General features: G+C 41.6%; 5 protein-coding genes across 7 annotated transcripts in view; 2 read left to right on the top strand and 3 right to left on the bottom strand.

Annotated features, from left to right (window-relative positions):
* phf10 (PHD finger protein 10) overlaps nt 1–18,927 on the bottom strand; it is a 91,604-nt gene that overhangs the window by 65,746 nt on the left and 6,931 nt on the right. The window contains exons 10-12 of one of the 2 annotated variants that reach the window (XM_060071830.1): nt 18,392–18,500; nt 17,895–18,083; nt 17,196–17,722 (exon numbers count right to left, since the gene is read on the bottom strand). In XM_060071830.1, coding sequence (XP_059927813.1) covers nt 17,637–17,722; nt 17,895–18,083; nt 18,392–18,500 — 384 coding nt within the window. In that variant the 3' untranslated portion in view covers nt 17,196–17,636. Of the gene's footprint in view, nt 1–17,195; nt 17,723–17,894; nt 18,084–18,225; nt 18,501–18,927 lie in introns of those variants that run through there. The other variant, XR_009529053.1, reaches the window with a different exon arrangement.
* pdcd2 (programmed cell death 2) lies at nt 216–5,149 on the top strand. Of its 2 annotated transcripts, XM_060071843.1 has the most exons (9): nt 216–351; nt 911–1,089; nt 1,176–1,284; nt 1,445–1,501; nt 1,592–1,780; nt 1,995–2,171; nt 3,472–3,572; nt 3,766–3,879; nt 4,053–5,149. In XM_060071843.1, exons 2-9 carry the CDS (start codon nt 919–921, stop codon nt 4,212–4,214), a joined length of 1,080 nt encoding a protein of 359 aa, XP_059927826.1. In that variant the 5' UTR covers nt 216–351; nt 911–918; the 3' UTR covers nt 4,215–5,149. The 2 variants fall into 2 exon arrangements, with proteins under 2 accessions (XP_059927826.1, XP_059927825.1); XM_060071842.1 differs by lacking the exon at nt 216–351 and having other exon boundaries at nt 756–1,089.
* tbp (TATA box binding protein) lies at nt 4,849–10,255 on the bottom strand. The gene is made up of 9 exons (XM_060071847.1): nt 10,124–10,255; nt 9,476–9,692; nt 8,962–9,115; nt 8,611–8,788; nt 7,643–7,730; nt 7,355–7,446; nt 6,999–7,166; nt 6,536–6,630; nt 4,849–6,193 (listed from the first exon to the last, which is right to left on the bottom strand). Exons 2-9 carry the CDS (start codon nt 9,518–9,520, stop codon nt 6,114–6,116), a joined length of 900 nt encoding a protein of 299 aa, XP_059927830.1. The 5' UTR covers nt 9,521–9,692; nt 10,124–10,255; the 3' UTR covers nt 4,849–6,113.
* On the top strand, nt 10,300–11,989 carry LOC132472293 (26S proteasome regulatory subunit 6A-B-like). The gene is made up of 2 exons (XM_060071840.1): nt 10,300–11,244; nt 11,557–11,989. Exons 1-2 carry the CDS (start codon nt 10,300–10,302, stop codon nt 11,893–11,895), a joined length of 1,284 nt encoding a protein of 427 aa, XP_059927823.1. The 3' UTR covers nt 11,896–11,989.
* psmb1 (proteasome 20S subunit beta 1) lies at nt 13,901–16,571 on the bottom strand. Its single transcript, XM_060071853.1, has 6 exons — nt 16,315–16,571; nt 15,870–15,977; nt 15,392–15,473; nt 15,079–15,208; nt 14,738–14,844; nt 13,901–14,451 (listed from the first exon to the last, which is right to left on the bottom strand). The coding sequence occupies exons 1-6, from the start codon at nt 16,413–16,415 to the stop codon at nt 14,266–14,268; spliced, it is 714 nt and encodes a 237-aa protein (XP_059927836.1). The 5' UTR covers nt 16,416–16,571; the 3' UTR covers nt 13,901–14,265.

Raw genomic sequence — 18,927 nt, 5'->3', positions numbered from 1 at the left:
TACACAATAAAGTTTCAACTTCAAGTTGGTGTCAAATAGAGACAGGTTTAGCGATTGTTTTACAGTGACGTTGAATTGTAACCTAATCCAAAAAGACTTGTTTCGTTCATCGGTTCCGATCAAAAGAATATTTCCAGTCAACTCGGCCCGACCCAGCTCGCGCCCCCGACCCACACACCCTGCCGCTTCCTCTGCTCGTCAACAGGATGACATCACATACTCTCTGGAGTCGGGGGAGAGCCACGGGGAGAGGGGGAGAGAGATAATACATATAAGGGTCGCCCAATAAGTGACAAGCCAAATAGTGACTCTTGAAATATGGATACTTGTAATTTAAATATTTTCTAAAAGGTCAGTTGACGAATATCTTAAGATACTCTTTTACAATCCTCCTTCCGACCCTCTTTCTTTCCTTCTCGCTTTCTTCATCAGTATTACAACTATTGTCCCCGCCACACCGCCTATGTAAAAGTGACGGCCCCCAGCTAGTGCTATGGCCACAGTGTGTTTAACAGAAACAAGTATTTTCCTCCATCTAGTGGACAAATTAATAACTTGTTTTTCAGACTTTTATTGATACATCGCTTATTGTACTGAATTAGATAACTGAAGACTTCCGTCTCTGTTTATCTACCTGTGATATATGATAAAATATTTTCAATGAATTCTACCGAGATGTAATTGTTGCGATTTAACGTGGTAGAAAGTATTATATAGTGTACATATAAATGTGTATCTGTATGGAACCATAGTTTGTTCACTGTTGCTGCTCACCCGGATGGTTTTTGCCAACGTACACAGGAGGCATGTGGGTGTGTTGTGGTGTTTGACAGCTGACGTTGTGTTATAGATATTTAAAACCGCTCAGCTGTTATTGGAAAAAAAATGTCTGGCGGCAAACCCAACACAGAACAAGAAATGGAAGTGATTCTGGGATTTGTGGAGGAGGCGGATCCGTGGGAGCTTCGCAGTCCACAGTTCCCCAGCAAAGTCGGGGGGAAGCCAGCATGGCTCGGCTATAGAGATGTCCCCTCTCTGCCTGGGCTGGAGTGTGATATATGCCAACTACCAATGGTCTTTCTTCTGCAGGTGAGTGCAATTCCGGAGTGAAGCGACATGCACACACCCCCCTCTGAAAAACCATTGTAATGGGTGTATTTTTGTATCTGCTCTAGGTGTATGCCCCGATTTCTGGGCAGGAAAGAAGCTTCCATAGAGCACTGTTTTTATTCTGCTGCAAAACTCCTGAATGCTACTCACGCAATGACGGCAGCTGTATGAAAGGTATAGAAATACACTTTTAAATGTACCATGCTTACATAGGGTTACGTTAGTTGGAAATTTTAATACATGCCATTGACATTATCTTATTTTCCAATTAATTGTATTTTCCATTTTCACCAATCTCTTCTAACCCTAAAAATGTTTTTCCTTTTTCCATCAGTATTCAGAAGCCAGCTCCCAAGGGTGAATGACTTCTATCCATTTGACCCTCCACCAGGTTTGTTTCTCTAAATGGATATCCGTGGTAATTTATCCAACAAAGGAGGTGGGCAGAATGCTAAATGTCTCGCTTTTTGTCATATTTCAGATGATGGAGAGTCTAGCGGTTCTGACCATGACCAAGTGGTGTTACCCGTTACTGGGGTGAAGCTATGCTGGGTGTGTGGTTGCCCTGGCAACAAAGCCTGCTCCCGTTGTCACAACATAACCTACTGTAGCAAGCATCACCAGACACTCCACTGGAAACACTCGCATAAGAAGGCCTGTTGCAGCCAGGGTACGTATCCGCATGGGTGGTTCTTCAGTGTGGTATTGCAACAATCGTGGATGTGCCAGTATTTTTTTTAAATGTTGAGCATTTTTAAGTCAAGGCTCACTGCTAATAGCAGGCAATGGATCACCTGTTTCATCTCGGTATCTTGTTTCGCTTATAACATTTTACCCAGGATATGTATGACACTTAACTGTTAATCATCTGTCTTTCCATGTAGAGGCATCCAATGACGCGGCATCGCTAATCCTATTTCCTGAATTTGAGCTGGCCACTGAGCCGGAAGAGAAGGATGTGGAGCAGGAAGAGGACGAGGTGGAGGAAGAGGTGGAGGAAGAGGAGAACGCAGAGGTGGAGGGGGCACTGAAGACTGAAAGTGGGGCTCCTTTGGCAGACGGTGAGCTGGTGATGTGTGGGTGAAGGCATTGTGTCTCAGTGATATCTCTTCCTGGGTCTTCTACTCTATTGTTATCCACATAACTTTATTTTCTTAGATTTGGGTTAATCTCCCACCGAAATACATAGCTAGCTGAGGGAGATAGCATCAAACTGTACAATTTACATACTTGTCAATGCATTGCTTTGCTGCATAGACATCCATTGATATTTGGGCAAAATTACAGCTGACATAAGTAGCAACTTCATTTTCTGATTAGAAACTTGTTTGATCTGAAGAAAATAAGTAAGGGATAATCACCTCAAGGCTGGGCAATAAACTGTTTGATATGCCTGGTTCGTAGACGGCTTACCGCCCGAAACGAAGTCAAGGGTGGTTCCATTCCACGAGCCGGGCATATCAAACTGTTTATTGCCCTGCCTTGAGGTGATTATCCCATTTATTCTACCATTTATTCTATAACAAAACAATTAAAATACTTTAATAATTATGCTTTTTCTTATTCGTATCGCATGCTTATTAAATGTATAGTCTGTTTGAGTTCATCTCCCTCATGAAGTAGTCCCCTTTAATTATGATCGATCAAACATGCGTTCCTTATTCCAAATATTTGTTATTTGCAATAAATGTATAACAAAATTATTTGGCCAAATATTTTATATTTGGGCTATTTTAGTTACATACACTCACTCAAAGTAATAACGCTGCAATGTTCAGAACTACAGTGAATAACGTTAGCTCAGCTATAGCTTATTAGTTTCTATAGCAACCACACAAGGCTACGTCTGATCACTAGTTTAATAACATAGTTGATACATTGCATCTCTCTTGCAAAACTATATCGACTGACACCCCAATTGTTTTCCAACACATTTAAGAAACTTTTTTAACCAAGGTTTACTTTTACAATGGATCTCATGTTTGAAATTTCTGTGATAGAAAACATTACAAGAGGCGTATTGATCTAGTATTTTATGACGCTTTGCTCAGTCAGCAAGTACAACAGACAAGTCAGCGGGCAACCTGCCGGGTTAATGCCCTCCTCCCAGCCAATCTGAATCAAGCATTCTTAAACGAAGTACAATAATGATATTTATGCTCTTATGTTCCGATGATCCTTTACCCTAACTCAGTAAAGTAATGGCTTTGCATGTTAATAATGAACCATTCTTTGTTTTGGGTAAAGTTGTAACAAAACAATGAACAGGCATCCATTAGTCCTTAAAGAGCAGCCCTGTATGTGGGTCTGTAGTCCTCCTCGTGTATCTTTACACTCCCCTCCCTGTGGTCACACACTCAGCGCTGGCAGAGGTAGACCTTGAGGAGATGGCCACGCACGAGACCCAAGACAACAAGGTGTTCCAGCGGTTTAGAAGGAGGACCGCAGCAGAACCAGACCAGGTAAAGAACAGTACAGTCAAATATGACAGATGCAGAAAAGATTTGTGCTTTAATTTCCGGTTGCATAACAGATCTTACCATTACTTTCCAAGAATTACTGCTGAATGAATTCCAACGGGACAGTAGGGAAAATGGTGACGGTATGGTATTGGTACATGGCCACTATTCTTCTTCCTGCTTCTGTCCTCTTTAGGTGCTGCGGTACAGTAGAGCAGGATGTCCCTTATGGGTCTCCTCCCAGCATGTCCCGTCTGACCACGATATCCCATCATGCACCTGTGGTGCCAAGAGGTCCTTTGAGTTCCAGGTAGCCCATGTTGACTCCTCACTCAGTGCTATTCATTATATCATCTAAAAGCAGTTAATGTGTGTCAGAAACCATGTGTGCATTGGGTTTACAAATTGCATGTTACACACACACGTATTAATAATAGTAATGCTAATTCTATGCCCTCCATGAAAACTATCAAATGTTTCCAGGTGATGCCACAGCTGCTGAACAGTCTGCGAGTGGATTCTACTGGTGCAAGTATCGACTGGGGCACGCTAGCTGTGTACAGTTGCTCTGTCAGCTGTAATACTGAAGGATACTGCAGAGAGTTCCTTTGGAAGCAGGACTTCAGCTCAGAGCAGCAGCTTTAGACCGATGGAAGATGTACCTGCGCTTCAAAGTTGAATCAGAATAACCGGACACCGATCATATGGAGACTGTGTGAACCCTCATTTTGATTCTGGACATATGTTGTCTGGACATATGTTTACATATACAGACACAACCGAACAGGCACCGTCTATGATTGGTAATGAAGATTTAAGACTTGTGAGCAAGGCATATCAGAGAACGGCTAAATAGTCTACCTGTAGTTTTGGATTCTGAACATGCTTTTCTTGAAGTTAGTATGGTTACTTTCAACATCAAAATATTTTATCGGCTTTCGTTCTTTAAAATATATGGGCTAGCTCTTAAAAGTTGCATACAACCATACTATTCTAGATAGCCAACCACAGAGAAAACCTCAAAGTTCAGTATTTTCTTATCTCCTGGCATGTGATGGAGATGCCAGTAACAAGTTTCTGGGTCTGGCTAAATAAACCTTTTCTCAACTATGATCAAGATGGACATTAATCAATTGAAACATTTTCCAAAATAAAGTTATTGGTTGCTATGATCTACTATTGCTTATGTCCATATGTTCTGTATATGTTAAAATAAAGTGTCTGATATTTTCACTGACTACCTAAAAACATCTACATCAAAATGGACATTGACACAAACAATCCTTAGATATGTTTATTTACAACCAGAAATCCAATTTGAAGCCAGAATAAAGACTGCGTTTTGTAATAGTGCTTATTTCAATCCAAGAGCTGAGGTACCTTTCTCCAATTACTTTGCAACTTTGTCATCATGTGAGTGAAACTAATGAAAACATTGAAATAAAACTGACTACAATTAAATAGTGAGACATGCATGTAACACAAGCAGTGCCAAAGAAAAAGGACATTGAATTTAGCTGAGGTTATTAGCAAGTCTGACCAACCATGAGCATATTTCCAGGAAATCTGTTAGCATTAATTCAAAACTTCAGGACAATACAAAGAACTTACAAACATAACATGCATAGTTCGTTCAACCATTAAACTGTCAGTGCTATTAAAAGGAAACAATTATTGAGTCTGCCAGAAAAAGGGGAGGGGCTTTTTCCATGGAGTTCACTTACTTAAATCACATACACAAAAGGTTTAACCCTCAATAGTTGCTCTTAAGCCAGAAAAGAAACACTTCCCAGTGGATAATACAAAAGCTTAATATCCTTACTTAAAAAAAAAAAAAAAAGTGTTTATTCATCTTTAAAAAAATGCAATGCCATGCCAAAAGATAAAATGTTTGTCATGTTTTCTCAAATGCAAACAAGTTGTAACCAACCCATTACAATTTTCAAATGGATAAACTTGGACCTAAGAATTTGGCGGTTTCCTTATTTATACATGGATTGAATTTAAGCTCATCGATTTAAAACTGGCACTTCATGTTTGAAAATGAAATACTACGAAATTCAACTGAATACAGAATGGAATGTGCAGTGACCGGTCCATAAAAAAAGAAAGAAATTATGAACAAAAGAGATAAGAAGTCTTCGATTGGTTTTCAGCGTGTCAACGTGTGTCCTATTCCTCAAAAATAAGTTGACATCTCTGGCTTTCTTCCCCTTCCGTACTTTCTGAACAGGTGTACTTCTCGTCATCACCGTGAAAAAAGTGAATATGATGATCAGGACGAGATCATCAAAACCGTGTGATACCAGGATGGTCATTTGGAGGTTGAACGTAGGACAGCAGCCTCCCAATGGCACCGAATGGCACGTCCCCAAATCCGAACAAGACCACTTAAAACAACGTGACCTTGTTGCGCAAATTTTACATCCATGTACATCAGCCCAAAAGGCAGTCCGCTTTTTGAAAGTCAATATATAGATTTGAATCTGATGTTCTAAAAAAAGTACAAAAATTAAGCGCGGGGGGGGGGGGGGGGGGGGGTGTCTACGTTGTTTTACGGAAGCCCTTCAGGATGGGGTAGATGTTTTCAAAGGCCTCATAAATCTCTCCCCTCACCTTGGCACCTAGAAACAGAGATGATATCAGTACTTGCAGTAAATCCTGTTGCCTCAAGTTGTCTCAGGTGCCGTGTCAGTAAATGTTTCATTGACACACAAAAAGGGTTCTTCCATTGCATTCTAAACCAGATAGTGTAATGCATCATAGGTACATTATTGAGGCCTCTCATCTGTTCTTGCAGGGCTCATTAAAGGATATGACGAATATACAGAAAGCTTTTGATTCTGTATGATTTTGTGTGTATAAACAGGTTGCCTTGACCTTACCTGGGGACTCTATACACTGACCACAAGACACATAATCAAACAAATGATTGGTTATAGAAGGAGGTACAATGCCAAGATTACCTGTTAGAACCACCTTCCCAGAAACAAAGATGAGCAGGACGATTCTAGGTTTAATCATTCTGTAGATGAGACCTGGGAAAAGCTCAGGTTCATAACTAGAACAAAGACAGAGGGACAGATGTTAGACACAACAAAAGAACACACAAATACCGGAATCAATACCTGGAAAATCAAGTATCGAGTGCTATCACAAACCCAGCTCTAGCTAATTACCTGGTTCTAGCTGGTTCCAATTAGGGCTTAAGGGGAGATTTTAAAGTTCTCAGTTTAAGCGTTTTTTTGGAGAGAAAGGCTAAATAAATGAATCATGTTTTCATACTCAAAAATAATCATTTGAATAATTGTGATTTCGATATTGACTAAAATAGTGATGATTATGATTTTTTCCATCGTCGAGCTAATCCCTAAAGCAGACAGAAGGAGTGAGCCTGGAGCCAGTGGATGTTATGGCGTATGCGGTTACCTGCTGAACTGTTGGTGGGTAAGGACCAGGCCCTCCAGCCTGATGGGGAACTTGACGTCGCAGCTGCCCACCATGTTCTGGATTTTGAAGTCCAGAAACTTGGCCGGGAAGCCCAGCTTCTGCACCACGCGGGCGTACTTCCTGGCCGCTAGCCTCGACTGCTCCTCACTGGCACCCGAGTAGGGAGGGAGGGAGGGAGGGAGGGAGGGAGGGAGGGAGAGATTCAAACAAGATGTTATACTTTGATTGGATGCAATCTTATTGCAATGTATTTGATGCAATTTTACTGGAATGTATTGGGAGCAGTTTTCAGTATTGCAACAGAGATTGCGGTGGATCATGCGGTAGGGGCTCACCTCTTGGCTCCAGTGCACACCATCTTCCCAGAGCTGAAGATCAGGGCCGTGGTGCGGGGCTCTCGTATTCTCATGATGACGGCCGCAAACCGCTGAGACGGGGAGACACCGGAAAAAGAGGATGAATATAGGGGTCTGGAAACGCCTCATAGGGACGGTACAGGCCTAGTTGGATCATATCATAGAAATTAATTAATAATAATAAAAAACACAAGCATGCATTAAGCAAAGATTAAAGACAATAACAAAGCATTGAACCAAGCTCTCCAAATGGAGTTCTCTTCGCACCTTGGGGTTGTACTCTGCGTTCCTAGCCCTCAGTGCGATGGTCTTGAGGTCAAGTTTACAGCCCAGGTTCACGGTTGATACAATGTTCCTACAAGCAGGAGAGGAGTAAAGAAAAATACATGGTAATTCAACATTACCTCGGCCAAATATTGTATTTAGTAACTGGCAAAAATGGCCATTTGATAACCTCATTCTAGTCTCTGGCCATGGCAATGCCAACGGGAGACAGATTCTTGTGAATCGGGCATGTGAAGAAAACTTTGTGATGTAGCTGAATGATGGGCTCTTCAGGTCCTGTTGTGGCAGATAGAGCTTGGATAAGGCCCTATAAGCCAACGCTTAGTCAAAGAAGACTGAGAGAAGGCCTTCAAACTGAAGGACGACCTTGTCCATGCTAAGCACCAGTTGCTCATGCTGCGTCGGTACTCTGAGGCATTTAACTGGAATACAGTATAACAGAAACAGGTCAGCATCACGCCGAAGAAGTGCAACGGCCAGCAACCAGGTCCCAATGTTACAGATGTGGAGCCACAAGTGTGGATACAATTGCGGGGCCCCGGTTGATTTCGACTAATGTCTTGGTCTTATCTTGACTCTGCCGAAAATCTATTCCGTTTAATTAATTAAAGAGTTCATTGAGTGGCTTCGGAATAGTGTCGCCAAGCCTCTGACAACAATCAGATTAAGATTCACTTTGTACTATTTTATCATTCAGCCAAAGTAACCATCAGAGCATTCAGGGATCAGGACTAGGTAGGGGTTAATCATCTTACGCGAGGATCGCTACAGGCTATTGGAGGATTTCTGCAGCTATAGGCTGCAGATATTAGGGATAGAACGCATTGCTTTTTCGGCGAGGGGGGTTGAGCACCCTGACCACTAGACTAGCCTGTACCAGTCTGCAGTCAGGTCATTGTTTACACTGACTGACAGAAACGGCTACACCAACGCGTCTGTGGTAAACCTACTGCAGCTGTGGTACGATCCCGGAGCTCTCCGAGGCGGGCGTGGAGGGAGTGATGGGTGTCATGGGGGTGAGCGGTGTGTTGTACAGGGGGGTGTTTCCTGGTAGGGCAGTAGTGGTGGACCCCCCAACGGTCTGGGAGTGGAACAACGTAGGGGTCTGACCCGACGTACCTGCAAGACCTACAAAATGATGACAACATGCAACATACTAAGTTCAGGAAGATAAACAACATGCCTATATCTATACACATACACCGGGTACTCGCAGCAAGTCCATAAAAAAACGAATAGTGATGCAACATTTGTGATTTAATAAGTGGGAGTTGTAATATAGGGCCACATCATATTTTCACCTGCGTTGGCCTGCTGGGCTTGTTGCTGCTGCTGCAGTCTCTGCTGGTCCTCTAGGATGGACAGGCTGTTGGTGTTGGTGACCGGCTGGGGGGTCAGGCCAGAGCCATACGGCATCATTGGACTGAACATGGGCATCCCCGGGGTCATGGCACCCTTGGGAGATACACGTAAACATTCGATAGTTAGCAATGCATTTGGCTATGGGTCCAATTTTGGTCATATGTTTTGCTTTAAAATCCCTAAATTGTCCAGGTCTAATTTTGTGACAAACTGGAGATAAAAATATGCAGGCTTACTTATTTGCAAAATCATTATAAAAGATGGAAAATCTTCGAGATATTTTACGCAGAAATATTGCCATATGTCCAACATCTTTAGATAGATAAGATAAGATTGTGTAGTAGCAATATAAATAATATGTAATCTGGGGTCTATATATACACTTTCCTGTATTATGCATGCATGTTATTGTATGTTTAGGGGCTGGAGAACAACCAATAAGACTGTCTTTACCTGTGGGGAAGCCAGCCCCTGAAAGGGTGTATTGTTCTGGTCCATCTCTTCCTTGCGTGAGACAGCTGCCACCGACGGAGGCTGCTAGTCACACGGACACGATGAACTCTGCACAGCGGCTGGAGGGCGGTCGGTCGGTCTGTGCAGGCTAAAAACTCAACAACAACCATGTGCCGGAATTTGATGAATTTCCCGGCTGCCTACTGTTATTCGGGTTCTGGAAGTAAGTAATAAAATAAATATTAAACACATGAATCTGAAAACGGCGTCAGACATGTACATTTAAAATCTGTGACAGGCATACAACTACTGCAGTGGCGCGAATACAATAATTGACAGCTTGCTAAAGATTAGCTTTAGTTGCATTGTTGCAATAAGTGATATCAATTATGTAAATGTGCAATTGCAATACTGAAGTATGGCAACCCTTCGTTGCATTGTATTTCCAGGCATGCAAAGCTGACTCAAATATAGATTGATTAGAAGAAGTAGGCTAGTCGGAGTACTCTCCCTTAGCATCCGCAGCTAACCATTCAAATGTAGAATCTAGTTACGCCACGAGAAGTGAGAAACTTCCCTCCAAGTTGATGCCCTATTAACGTAACATGCACTCAAGCTGAGTATGGTTTCGTTTGCAGTAGTACTTGCCTTCACTCCACAAAAGACAACCGAATATTCAACATATAAAGACCATAGACTGTAGAAAACATGTAAAGAATTTGCAGTCGTTTCATGCCCGTCTGCTTTGCGCTCGTGAGTTCCACATCCGGAAGAATAAGATTTAACTTCCGGCGTGTCGATGTTCAGCTCGCCACAAAGCAAAGATGGCGTCGCTGAGTGACAAGTCAGTTTGGGACGAAGTGGAAGATGGCATCGGAGAAGAAGTGCTTAAAATGTCCACAGATGAGATCGTTCAACGAACCCGTCTGCTGGACAGTGAGATAAAGATCATGAAGAGCGAAGTCCTCCGAGTGACGCACGAATTACAGGCCATGAAGGACAAGATAAAAGAAAACACCGAGAAGATTAAAGTCAACAAAACTCTGCCGTACCTGGTATCCAATGTGATTGAGCTATTGGACGTGGATCCAAATGACCAGGAGGAAGATGGAGCCAACATTGATCTTGATTCTCAAAGAAAAGGTAAATGCGCAGTCATCAAGACCTCCACCAGGCAGACTTACTTCCTGCCAGTGATCGGCCTGGTAGATGCAGAGAAACTGAAGCCTGGAGATCTCGTTGGTGTCAACAAAGATTCCTATCTGGTCCTGGAGACTCTTCCAACAGAGTACGACTCCCGGGTCAAGGCCATGGAAGTCGACGAAAGGCCAACCGAGCAATACAGTGACATCGGTGGATTGGACAAGCAAATCCAGGAACTCGTAGAGGCAATTGTCTTGCCTATGAACCACAAAGAGAAGTTTGAAAACTTGGGTATCCAGCCTCCTAAGGGAGTGTTGATGTATGGAGCACCAGGGACAGGGAAAACATTGCTGGCCAGGGCTTGTGCTGCTCAGACCAAGGCCACTTTCCTGAAGCTTGCAGGTCCCCAATTGGTCCAAATGTTTATCGGGGATGGAGCCAAGCTGGTGAGGGATGCCTTCGCCTTGGCCAAAGAAAAAGCCCCGTCTATCATCTTCATCGACGAGTTGGATGCCATTGGCACCAAGCGGTTTGATAGCGAGAAGGCCGGGGACAGGGAAGTGCAGAGAACCATGCTGGAGCTTCTCAACCAACTCGATGGATTTCAGCCCAACATGCAAGTCAAGGTAATTCCTCCCAACTTCATCTCTGTTTGACACTGTCATGCACTTGACCCAACCCAGGGCTCACAAAGACCCATGGCTCATCAAGACTGATGCAAACATATAAAATATAAGCACAATAATAAATTATACATTATTCTTACACTGTAAATACGACTATACTCTTATAGGGAGGCACTTGGTGGATCATTTTGGCCAGAAACAATCCACTAGGAACTGAGACTAGATTACATCTCCAGTGGCCAAGCAAAACCCAGTTGTTTTTTCATACTTGTTTTGAATTGACTACATCAACCATTCTCTTGTCCTGTGAAGGTGATTGCTGCCACCAACCGGGTGGACATCTTGGACCCAGCCTTGCTCCGCTCGGGTCGCCTCGACAGGAAGATCGAGTTCCCCATGCCGAACGAGGAGGCCAGGGCCCGCATCATGCAGATTCACTCCCGTAAGATGAACGTCAGCGCTGACGTCAACTACGAGGAGCTGGCCCGCTGCACCGACGACTTCAACGGAGCCCAGGCCAAGGCTGTGTGCGTGGAGGCGGGCATGATAGCGCTGCGTCGCGGGGCTACGGAGCTCAACCATGAGGATTACATGGAGGGAATCCTTGAGGTCCAGGCCAAGAAGAAGGCCAACCTGCAATACTATGCCTAAGGTCACTTTGATTGTCTTTTTGTGTTTTCAGTTAAATTGTTTAATGGAAAGTTGTGTATAACGTTGATATAAATAAAGCTGGGTTAAAATGGCATCATGGATTCTTGTGGTTTTATTGATGAGGGTGATGAACCCCCAGCTCAAGCATAGGCGGTTAAGTATACTTTAAATGGTGGGATTTCATTCATACAGTTAAAGCATATGTAACACTAAAGTTTGGATTAGATTTGCTAAGAGTGTGACATTCCAATTGGGCATATTAGAAGTTCCACTTAAAATATTTCCATCATGGCTTTACTACATTTAAATACATTTTGGTTCATTTCAATAGCTTTCTGTAATATGAATCCCTGCATTTTTTCATACAGCTGAATTCTTGTAATTATCTACAGGTTTCAATCTTAAATTATTGTTGTTGGGCATGATGCACCCCATTTTGCCAGAGTATCTCAAGCTGAATTTATGACCTCTAAAATAAATGCTTATTATAGAATGACTATTATACTATACTGCGTTACTGGTAATGTCACTGTAAATACTAGTGGTGTTAGTCAATTAATTATAATTATGAGTATAGAGTTCTTGTCTTGGTGATTAATTTCAGCATTTCTATTTATTATACGGACAAAAAGAATAAAACCTTGATGAAATACTAGTTCGAGTTTCTGTTTTCATCAAGCATTCAAGCTGTGGTCTGCTGGTATTCTAGAAAAACTGGTTTGATGGCAAATCCATATGCCAGCACTGCCAAAGTGTAAATCATTTCCTTTAATCAGAAATAGTTTGCCGCTACAGACAGCATTTCCAAAGGAAGCAAGAGCTCTTTAAACATTGCAGAACTGGGCAGACTAAGATAGGTGAGTAAAAGAATGTTTGGTCATTAAATCCATGAACAAATCAAAGCATAGGGCAGGGGCAAATAAAGTTGCTTTCACTCATGTATGTCATATCTTGTTTCTTAGCACTCAGGCATGTGTTCCTGGGATAGAATTCTTCTGTAAAGGGTGTTTAAGGCAACAGTATCCTTTGCAGAAAGGAATTTATGGTGACCTGGCATACTCAAGTGGCAGCAAGGTAGAGTAGTATTACTCACAGATGCTATTAAATAAATTATAAAGATAAACTAGATATGCTATAATGTGCATTCATACGATTCATAGAAGGTTAACCAGATTGACAGATAAAAGGAAGATTTCCTTGGTTGGATTATTTTCTGACTTGTAAATCACTTCCTCAGGGTCAGTCATGGGTTTATGTTCAAGAAAATACAACACGCGCTGTATTTCAATACACCCTGTTTTAAAGTCATAATTGAGAATTTTATTCCATTGAAAGTCTTGGCTATAAAAGTCTGGTCACCTGTGTGGTTTGAACAAAAATGCTTAAGCATTCTATGTATTTGTAAAATTAAGCATATCCATTCAATTTTAGTGAGGAGAAAAACCTGATGATTCAGATGGTCCATGAGGAAGTTCAAAGGACACTGAAGCAATAAAGGGAGAACGCCAGCTCTGGACGCCGCACTCTTTATACGACAAACAGTCATATCAGCTACAAAGAAGCACCAGTCCATTTTCTAAACAATACTGGAGATGCAATATTTTTTATTTTTGAAGGCATTCACAAATCTGTTTGCCTTTAAACGGGAGCAGCATCATTTCATTTCAGTGAGTGCAATAAGTAGCCTTTCCAAATGCATAACTTGCAAAGTTAATCAAGTGGTTCAGCTACATTAAACTTCTGTTTGGATATGACTCAAAAGTGCCTCTTAACTTATTGTTCGAATAAATCTAACTATGCTTAAAGAAAGAAGCATATTTATTGTTCAATAATTTCTTTTAACTTATAACTGCTTTTACATATGGAGGTATACCAGACCTACCTTAATTTCCCTGTTAGATCTACTGTGCCTTATCATTAACAGAGATTGAAAATGTAATAGTTAATTGCTTTCTAAAGAAAATGTGACTGCATATGTGCATTAACAAATTGAGTCAATAAAAAACAAATTCAGCACATTTTATTCTACAAGATCGTAAAAATATTGGCGTGAAATAAAGACAAGCAGAATCCAGACGTGGATGGTTTTCGGGTTGTGGTTTTCCCCAAGGAGGAGAAAAGAGGCAAGCGACTTTCCCCGGGGGGACGGGAAAGGGCACTCTTCAGAATAGCAGGGCTGATGTAGGGCTACTAAATAAAACCACTTGACCTCAACGACACCAACGTGACGGAGACAAAGAACCCAGAAATTTTTTGTTTAGATAAGCAAACCCTTGAGTTCAGCACTCTTATTCCAAGGGACTGAATGTATAATGAACAAAACGGTAAAAGGGTGATGGAAAGTGAGATTGTAGAGAAGACCGAGGGAACTCAATCCCGCCTGAGTGTGACCATCTCCTCCTTCACACCCTCCTTGGTGATGAGACAGATCTGAAGAGCGTCCCCGGTGTACACGTCCCTCTCTGCTGCCGAGATGAAGACGTCTTTGACCAGCTGGACGGCCTTATCCTTGGATAGAGGCACGTGCTCCACACCAGTCATGTTCTTGAAGCCAATCTAGACAAGATAAATAGAAAGAGATGAAGGTGTGAGATATTCACAGGTTCTATGAAATAAGCTTTACAACAATTGCCTTATTGTGTGTGGGTAGGAAGTCATAAAAAGGTTGTATTCTTTAAATGCTATGGGGCAGGATAATCAAGTTATCGTGTTTGTCTCCCAGCTGACGTTTCTGTTTTTGAAGCCCAATGTCGCCGGCTACCAGTAGAAGGCATCCTTGAGCCAGATGCTTGACCCCTCCCTACCTGCTAATATTTACTTTGGATGAAGAACTCATGCTAACCTGGTTGTCCAGCAGCGGTTGCAGCATGGCGCTTGCTGATCCTCCAGCCTTGTAGGTGTCTCTCTGGTAGGAGCCCACTGGGTCAAAGCTGTACACCGCTCCTTTTCCTGTAAAATAAAAGACGGTTGGTCCCTGTACATTTTTTATCAAATTACTGCACCTGGCTACCCAGGCTGGGCACAGCAACATTCAGAACTGTGGAAGATTAACAAATGGCTGCTTGCAACCACTTATGTTTTCAATACAAACACCACAAAGTAATGAATGCAAACTGGTGGATACAGTATTAGTTTAAATTGCATAGAACTACATTCGAAGTACATAATGGCTACGGTTCATACCGTGTTCATCCAGTCCTCCGATGATGTTGTAGACATAGTAAGGGAAGAACCGCCTGCCGTACAAGATGGTGGAGAGCATGGCGGCTATGGCCCCGCTGGTCATCATCTTATTGTTGGAGTGCTTGTACATCTGGCAGAAACAAGCAGGGTCAATTGTAAGCCTGCAGACTGATTTGGTCATTACAGCTTATCTGAAAACATGCAACCATGTACATTTTACTAAGACTAGGATTTTAAGCAAACAAAGACATCCAATTATTGAATCAAATTGCAATATATTAAGGGTTGGGTTAAAATCCAGGCAGTAAAGTACCTTTAGCCGAGCGTCAATAATCTTAGTCAGTGTCAAGCAGTCACCATGGAAACCACTGCAGCCAATGACAGTGGTGTCGGTTCTGTTTTAGAAAAGATAGGTAAATGATGGTCAATTATAATGAAACGACCGTATGAAATGCCCACATAATACTTGTCCGTATTTATCAATGGTTCAAGTTCAAGTTCTTTATTCAGTCAAATGCACAACAGACTAACATACAGTAGCAGTCATTGCTGGCAATGAAATTCAAGGGATCCAAGCTCTCTGCGCTAGTGCAGGTACTAAATAGTGAATACAATAAATAAATAAATAAAAGTAAGTACAAATATATAATATTATTTGACTATAAATTGCTTTAGCTTTATTATTGCTAATATGCTTAAGCAATCAATGCAAACCGAACATACTTTTCTAGAAGATAAATAAATGTCAATCTCTCCAGTTAAGAGAACAAGGGGTGATGTAGCACACTTACAGCTTGTAGCATTTCGGCGAGTCACGACTGTGGATTGAATAGCCTTCGCTGAGACGAGTGTCTGAGGCTACGATGGCAAAGTCTTCCCCGGCTACAGCAAGCACAGTGCTGAAAACAAAGCATTCAGCAAAGAATAAACCGATTAGTTGACCACTAATTGTTGACTGATGAAAAGACAGCAGATAGCAACTAGCCGCCAAGCTAGCAAGCAGGCAGGCGGATACGAAACCGAAACAGGTCAGGTTTTTCAACAAATTAATTGTATGCTACTGTTAAACTATGAACCAAAGATGGTCTTTTATAGAAGCAATAGAATATGAAATCTTTGTTAAATAGATGTTTGTAATTGTTTTAATTAAAGTCTTAACAACCCGGCTAGCTAAATGAGCGACTGTTATCGCAAGTCCTCAGGCTAGCTAACCAACAATAGTCATATCTTACTCACCCTCCATTGAAAGTATAAGGCGAAAACCGGTATTCTACCGGCCCGGTATGATGATAATCCTTCATCTTCCCATTTTCCCCAAAACTTTGCGCAGAAATCATGGTTTATATTCTGCCTGAAACTTATTTCAAAAACTGATAGGATGAACTCGCTGTATCACTGCAATATGGCAGCTTGTTCTTCTTTTACTTTGATAACATGTGCCCAGTCATGTTACCACCGCGAGGTAGCGCCCCCTACAGGCCACGTATACCACAGACCTCTAGGAACATGAATGACTTTACACAAAGTTTATCCATCTGATTGCCCAAGAACAAAATACGTAGTTTTTCGCATTTTATTTCAAACATATTCAAACTGGGTCCGTGGCATGGTTAAACATAAATCAATGGACAATTTTGAATTAAAAAAAATGCATTATAAAAAGAAAATCCACAAATGTTAAAATAGAAGTACAACAAAAAACCGAAAAAATGATCAATTGTCAATTGCCTATATACAGCTAAACCTGTTAACATACTTAAACATGTTAATGCCCTCGATTTCCAATACATAAGCTATAACTTTTTTCAGTTGATGCTTCTAATAGTAGGTTTCTCCCCGAAGATGGATCAAGTAAAAAAATTCACAGAGGATATATTTTTTCAACAGCAAGTTATACAAAAAAAGAAACACCAACAACCTTTCAACACAAGATGAGAAAAGTGTTTGTCATAGAGTACACGTGATAATTGTATCCCTTGGAGGCAGCATGGGGCGAACCTTAAAAACATGACCGAATGATCTTAAAGAGCCATCAAACATTTGCTCAGCAAATACATATTGTTTATAATTGTATTGATTGTGTGTGTGTATATATATATATATATAAATAAAATAAATAATGAGCAAAAGTTGTTTAATGTGTACATTTGGCTAAGCTCTACAGGACACTAGATTCATGCAAGTAGTGTCTGCATATATGGATGCACATCAGCTGGCTGACACAGGGCTGACCCTTTACTGTCTATGGCTTAAACAGGATATTTTCAGCGCCATGAAAAAGGAAAAAAAAAAGTGTAGACCTGTGTCATTTTGTATGTAAAATATTTTATCAAAAATATGTAAAAGTTACCAAGACAAATTTAGCACCAAAACATATATCAAGTCAAGTCGTTATAGCAGAGTAAGCAACAAGTACAAAATATTGCCTTTATTTTTAAATGCAAACACCTCTCTGATTGGTAGACTAATAATAGTGAGGAGAATCGCCAGGGGACGCTCTCTGACAGTGTGTCACAAACATAACCAGGCTCCAATACGCTGGCGTTCCGTTCTCTCCATCATTTGGACTTCTTGGGCGTTTTGGGTCCTCCCTTCTTCTTCGGTGTGATGGGGTTTTTCTCACATAGCTTGCACACCCAGAGACCTGAGGAGGAACGGACACAGCAAAACACACGTTTACTTTGAGTGGTAATAATACAGGATTACTGTACGAGGCCGGTCTTCGAATGCAATCTTTGCACTTCAAAGATAACGAATCAGTATGATCCACATCGAGGGATTATGGTCATCCAGGTCATGTGATCTAGCGCACATACCCAGCGGTATGGCGTTCATGCCCACGCAGAACGTGTGGTATCCTCGGTCGCACTGGTCGCAGAACATCATCTCGTCCTCGTGGTGGGGCTGCTGGCACACAGTGCACGTCTTGCACTCCATGCACTGCCAGCGGTATGTGTGGATGACGCACACCAGGTCCTCGCTCATGTCCAGGCACGACGGGTGACCTGTGGCCCAACAAGGTGATGAGTGATCACAAATTAACACACACACACACACACACACACACACACACACACACACACACACACACACACACACACACACACACACACACACACACACACACACACACACACACACACACACACACACACAATATTGTTTTCTTGCAAAGGATCAGATGAAAGACTACAGTGGGTTTGAGACTGTAGTTCACCTGAAGGCTGCTTAGGCTTAGTTAGTGTTAGCTAGAATGACTACCTCGATATGTCAGAGGCAGGAACAATCCTTTAAAATTACCCTTCACACTTACCGCTGTTATCACATTGGGAGCAGTGAATGAGAGCCTCTGGCTTGCCTCTCTTGTTGGCCTCTTTACCCTTCTGGCAAATGCCACAAATAGCATTGGGAATGACCTTAGGCTGCAAGGGCAGAATAAGGCTATAAAATCCAATCACATATGTATACATTCCACAGTCACAGGTTAAATCAACATTACATCATGAGAATATAAGCATTTTTGGTAAATAAAAATAATACAAGCATTTGACAAACAAAGTTAGAGACTAAATAATGGATTACTAATGCTCATTTGAAGGATAATGATAAAACAAAGTGCTCAATTATATTGTTATTACATATGGCTGAAGAATAATAACTAGCTTGTTGGCATTTACAATTCAGTGGTTATACAGTGCTGCTAACTTTTAAAGGTCCTTTTTCTTTAATGCTTAAGACTTTTTGTAGGTGGGCAGATAATGCAAATTACATTTATTTTTTATAATTAAATAAAGGGGGATTTTATAAAGAACCAGTAGCAACACAAGATTTTGAATTCAACCCCAAGAG

This window comes from Gadus macrocephalus, chromosome 14 (genome assembly GCF_031168955.1).
Source record: "Gadus macrocephalus chromosome 14, ASM3116895v1".
Classification (NCBI taxonomy): Eukaryota; Metazoa; Chordata; class Actinopteri; order Gadiformes; family Gadidae; genus Gadus; species Gadus macrocephalus.
The sequence above is the reverse complement of the archived record's forward strand: the minus strand, read 5'-3'. Positions and strand labels throughout refer to the sequence as shown.

What these genes read in the sequence shown, in the direction of transcription:
- pdcd2 (XM_060071842.1), top strand. Translation starts at nt 886, where the DNA reads ATGTCTGGCGGCAAACCCAACACAGAACAAGAAATGGAAGTGATTCTG. An exon ending in CAATGGTCTTTCTTCTGCAG is followed by an intron (nt 1,090 to 1,175) that starts GTGAGTGCAATT and finishes TATCTGCTCTAG; the next exon opens with GTGTATGCCCCGATTTCTGG. An exon ending in GAAGGCCTGTTGCAGCCAGG is followed by an intron (nt 1,781 to 1,994) that starts GTACGTATCCGC and finishes CTTTCCATGTAG; the next exon opens with AGGCATCCAATGACGCGGCA.
- tbp (XM_060071847.1), bottom strand. Translation starts at nt 9,520, where the DNA reads ATGGACCAGAACAATACACCCTTTCAGGGGCTGGCTTCCCCACAG. An exon ending in AGGGGCTGGCTTCCCCACAG is followed by an intron (nt 9,116 to 9,475) that starts GTAAAGACAGTC and finishes GTATCTCCCAAG; the next exon opens with GGTGCCATGACCCCGGGGAT. An exon ending in TGGGAAGGTGGTTCTAACAG is followed by an intron (nt 6,194 to 6,535) that starts GTAATCTTGGCA and finishes CTCTGTTTCTAG; the next exon opens with GTGCCAAGGTGAGGGGAGAG.
- LOC132472293 (XM_060071840.1), top strand. Translation starts at nt 10,300, where the DNA reads ATGGCGTCGCTGAGTGACAAGTCAGTTTGGGACGAAGTGGAAGATGGC. An exon ending in AGCCCAACATGCAAGTCAAG is followed by an intron (nt 11,245 to 11,556) that starts GTAATTCCTCCC and finishes TGTCCTGTGAAG; the next exon opens with GTGATTGCTGCCACCAACCG.
- psmb1 (XM_060071853.1), bottom strand. Translation starts at nt 16,415, where the DNA reads ATGATTTCTGCGCAAAGTTTTGGGGAAAATGGGAAGATGAAGGATTAT. An exon ending in TTATTGACGCTCGGCTAAAG is followed by an intron (nt 15,209 to 15,391) that starts GTACTTTACTGC and finishes TGTTTCTGCCAG; the next exon opens with ATGTACAAGCACTCCAACAA. An exon ending in AACCGCTGCTGGACAACCAG is followed by an intron (nt 14,452 to 14,737) that starts GTTAGCATGAGT and finishes TATCTTGTCTAG; the next exon opens with ATTGGCTTCAAGAACATGAC.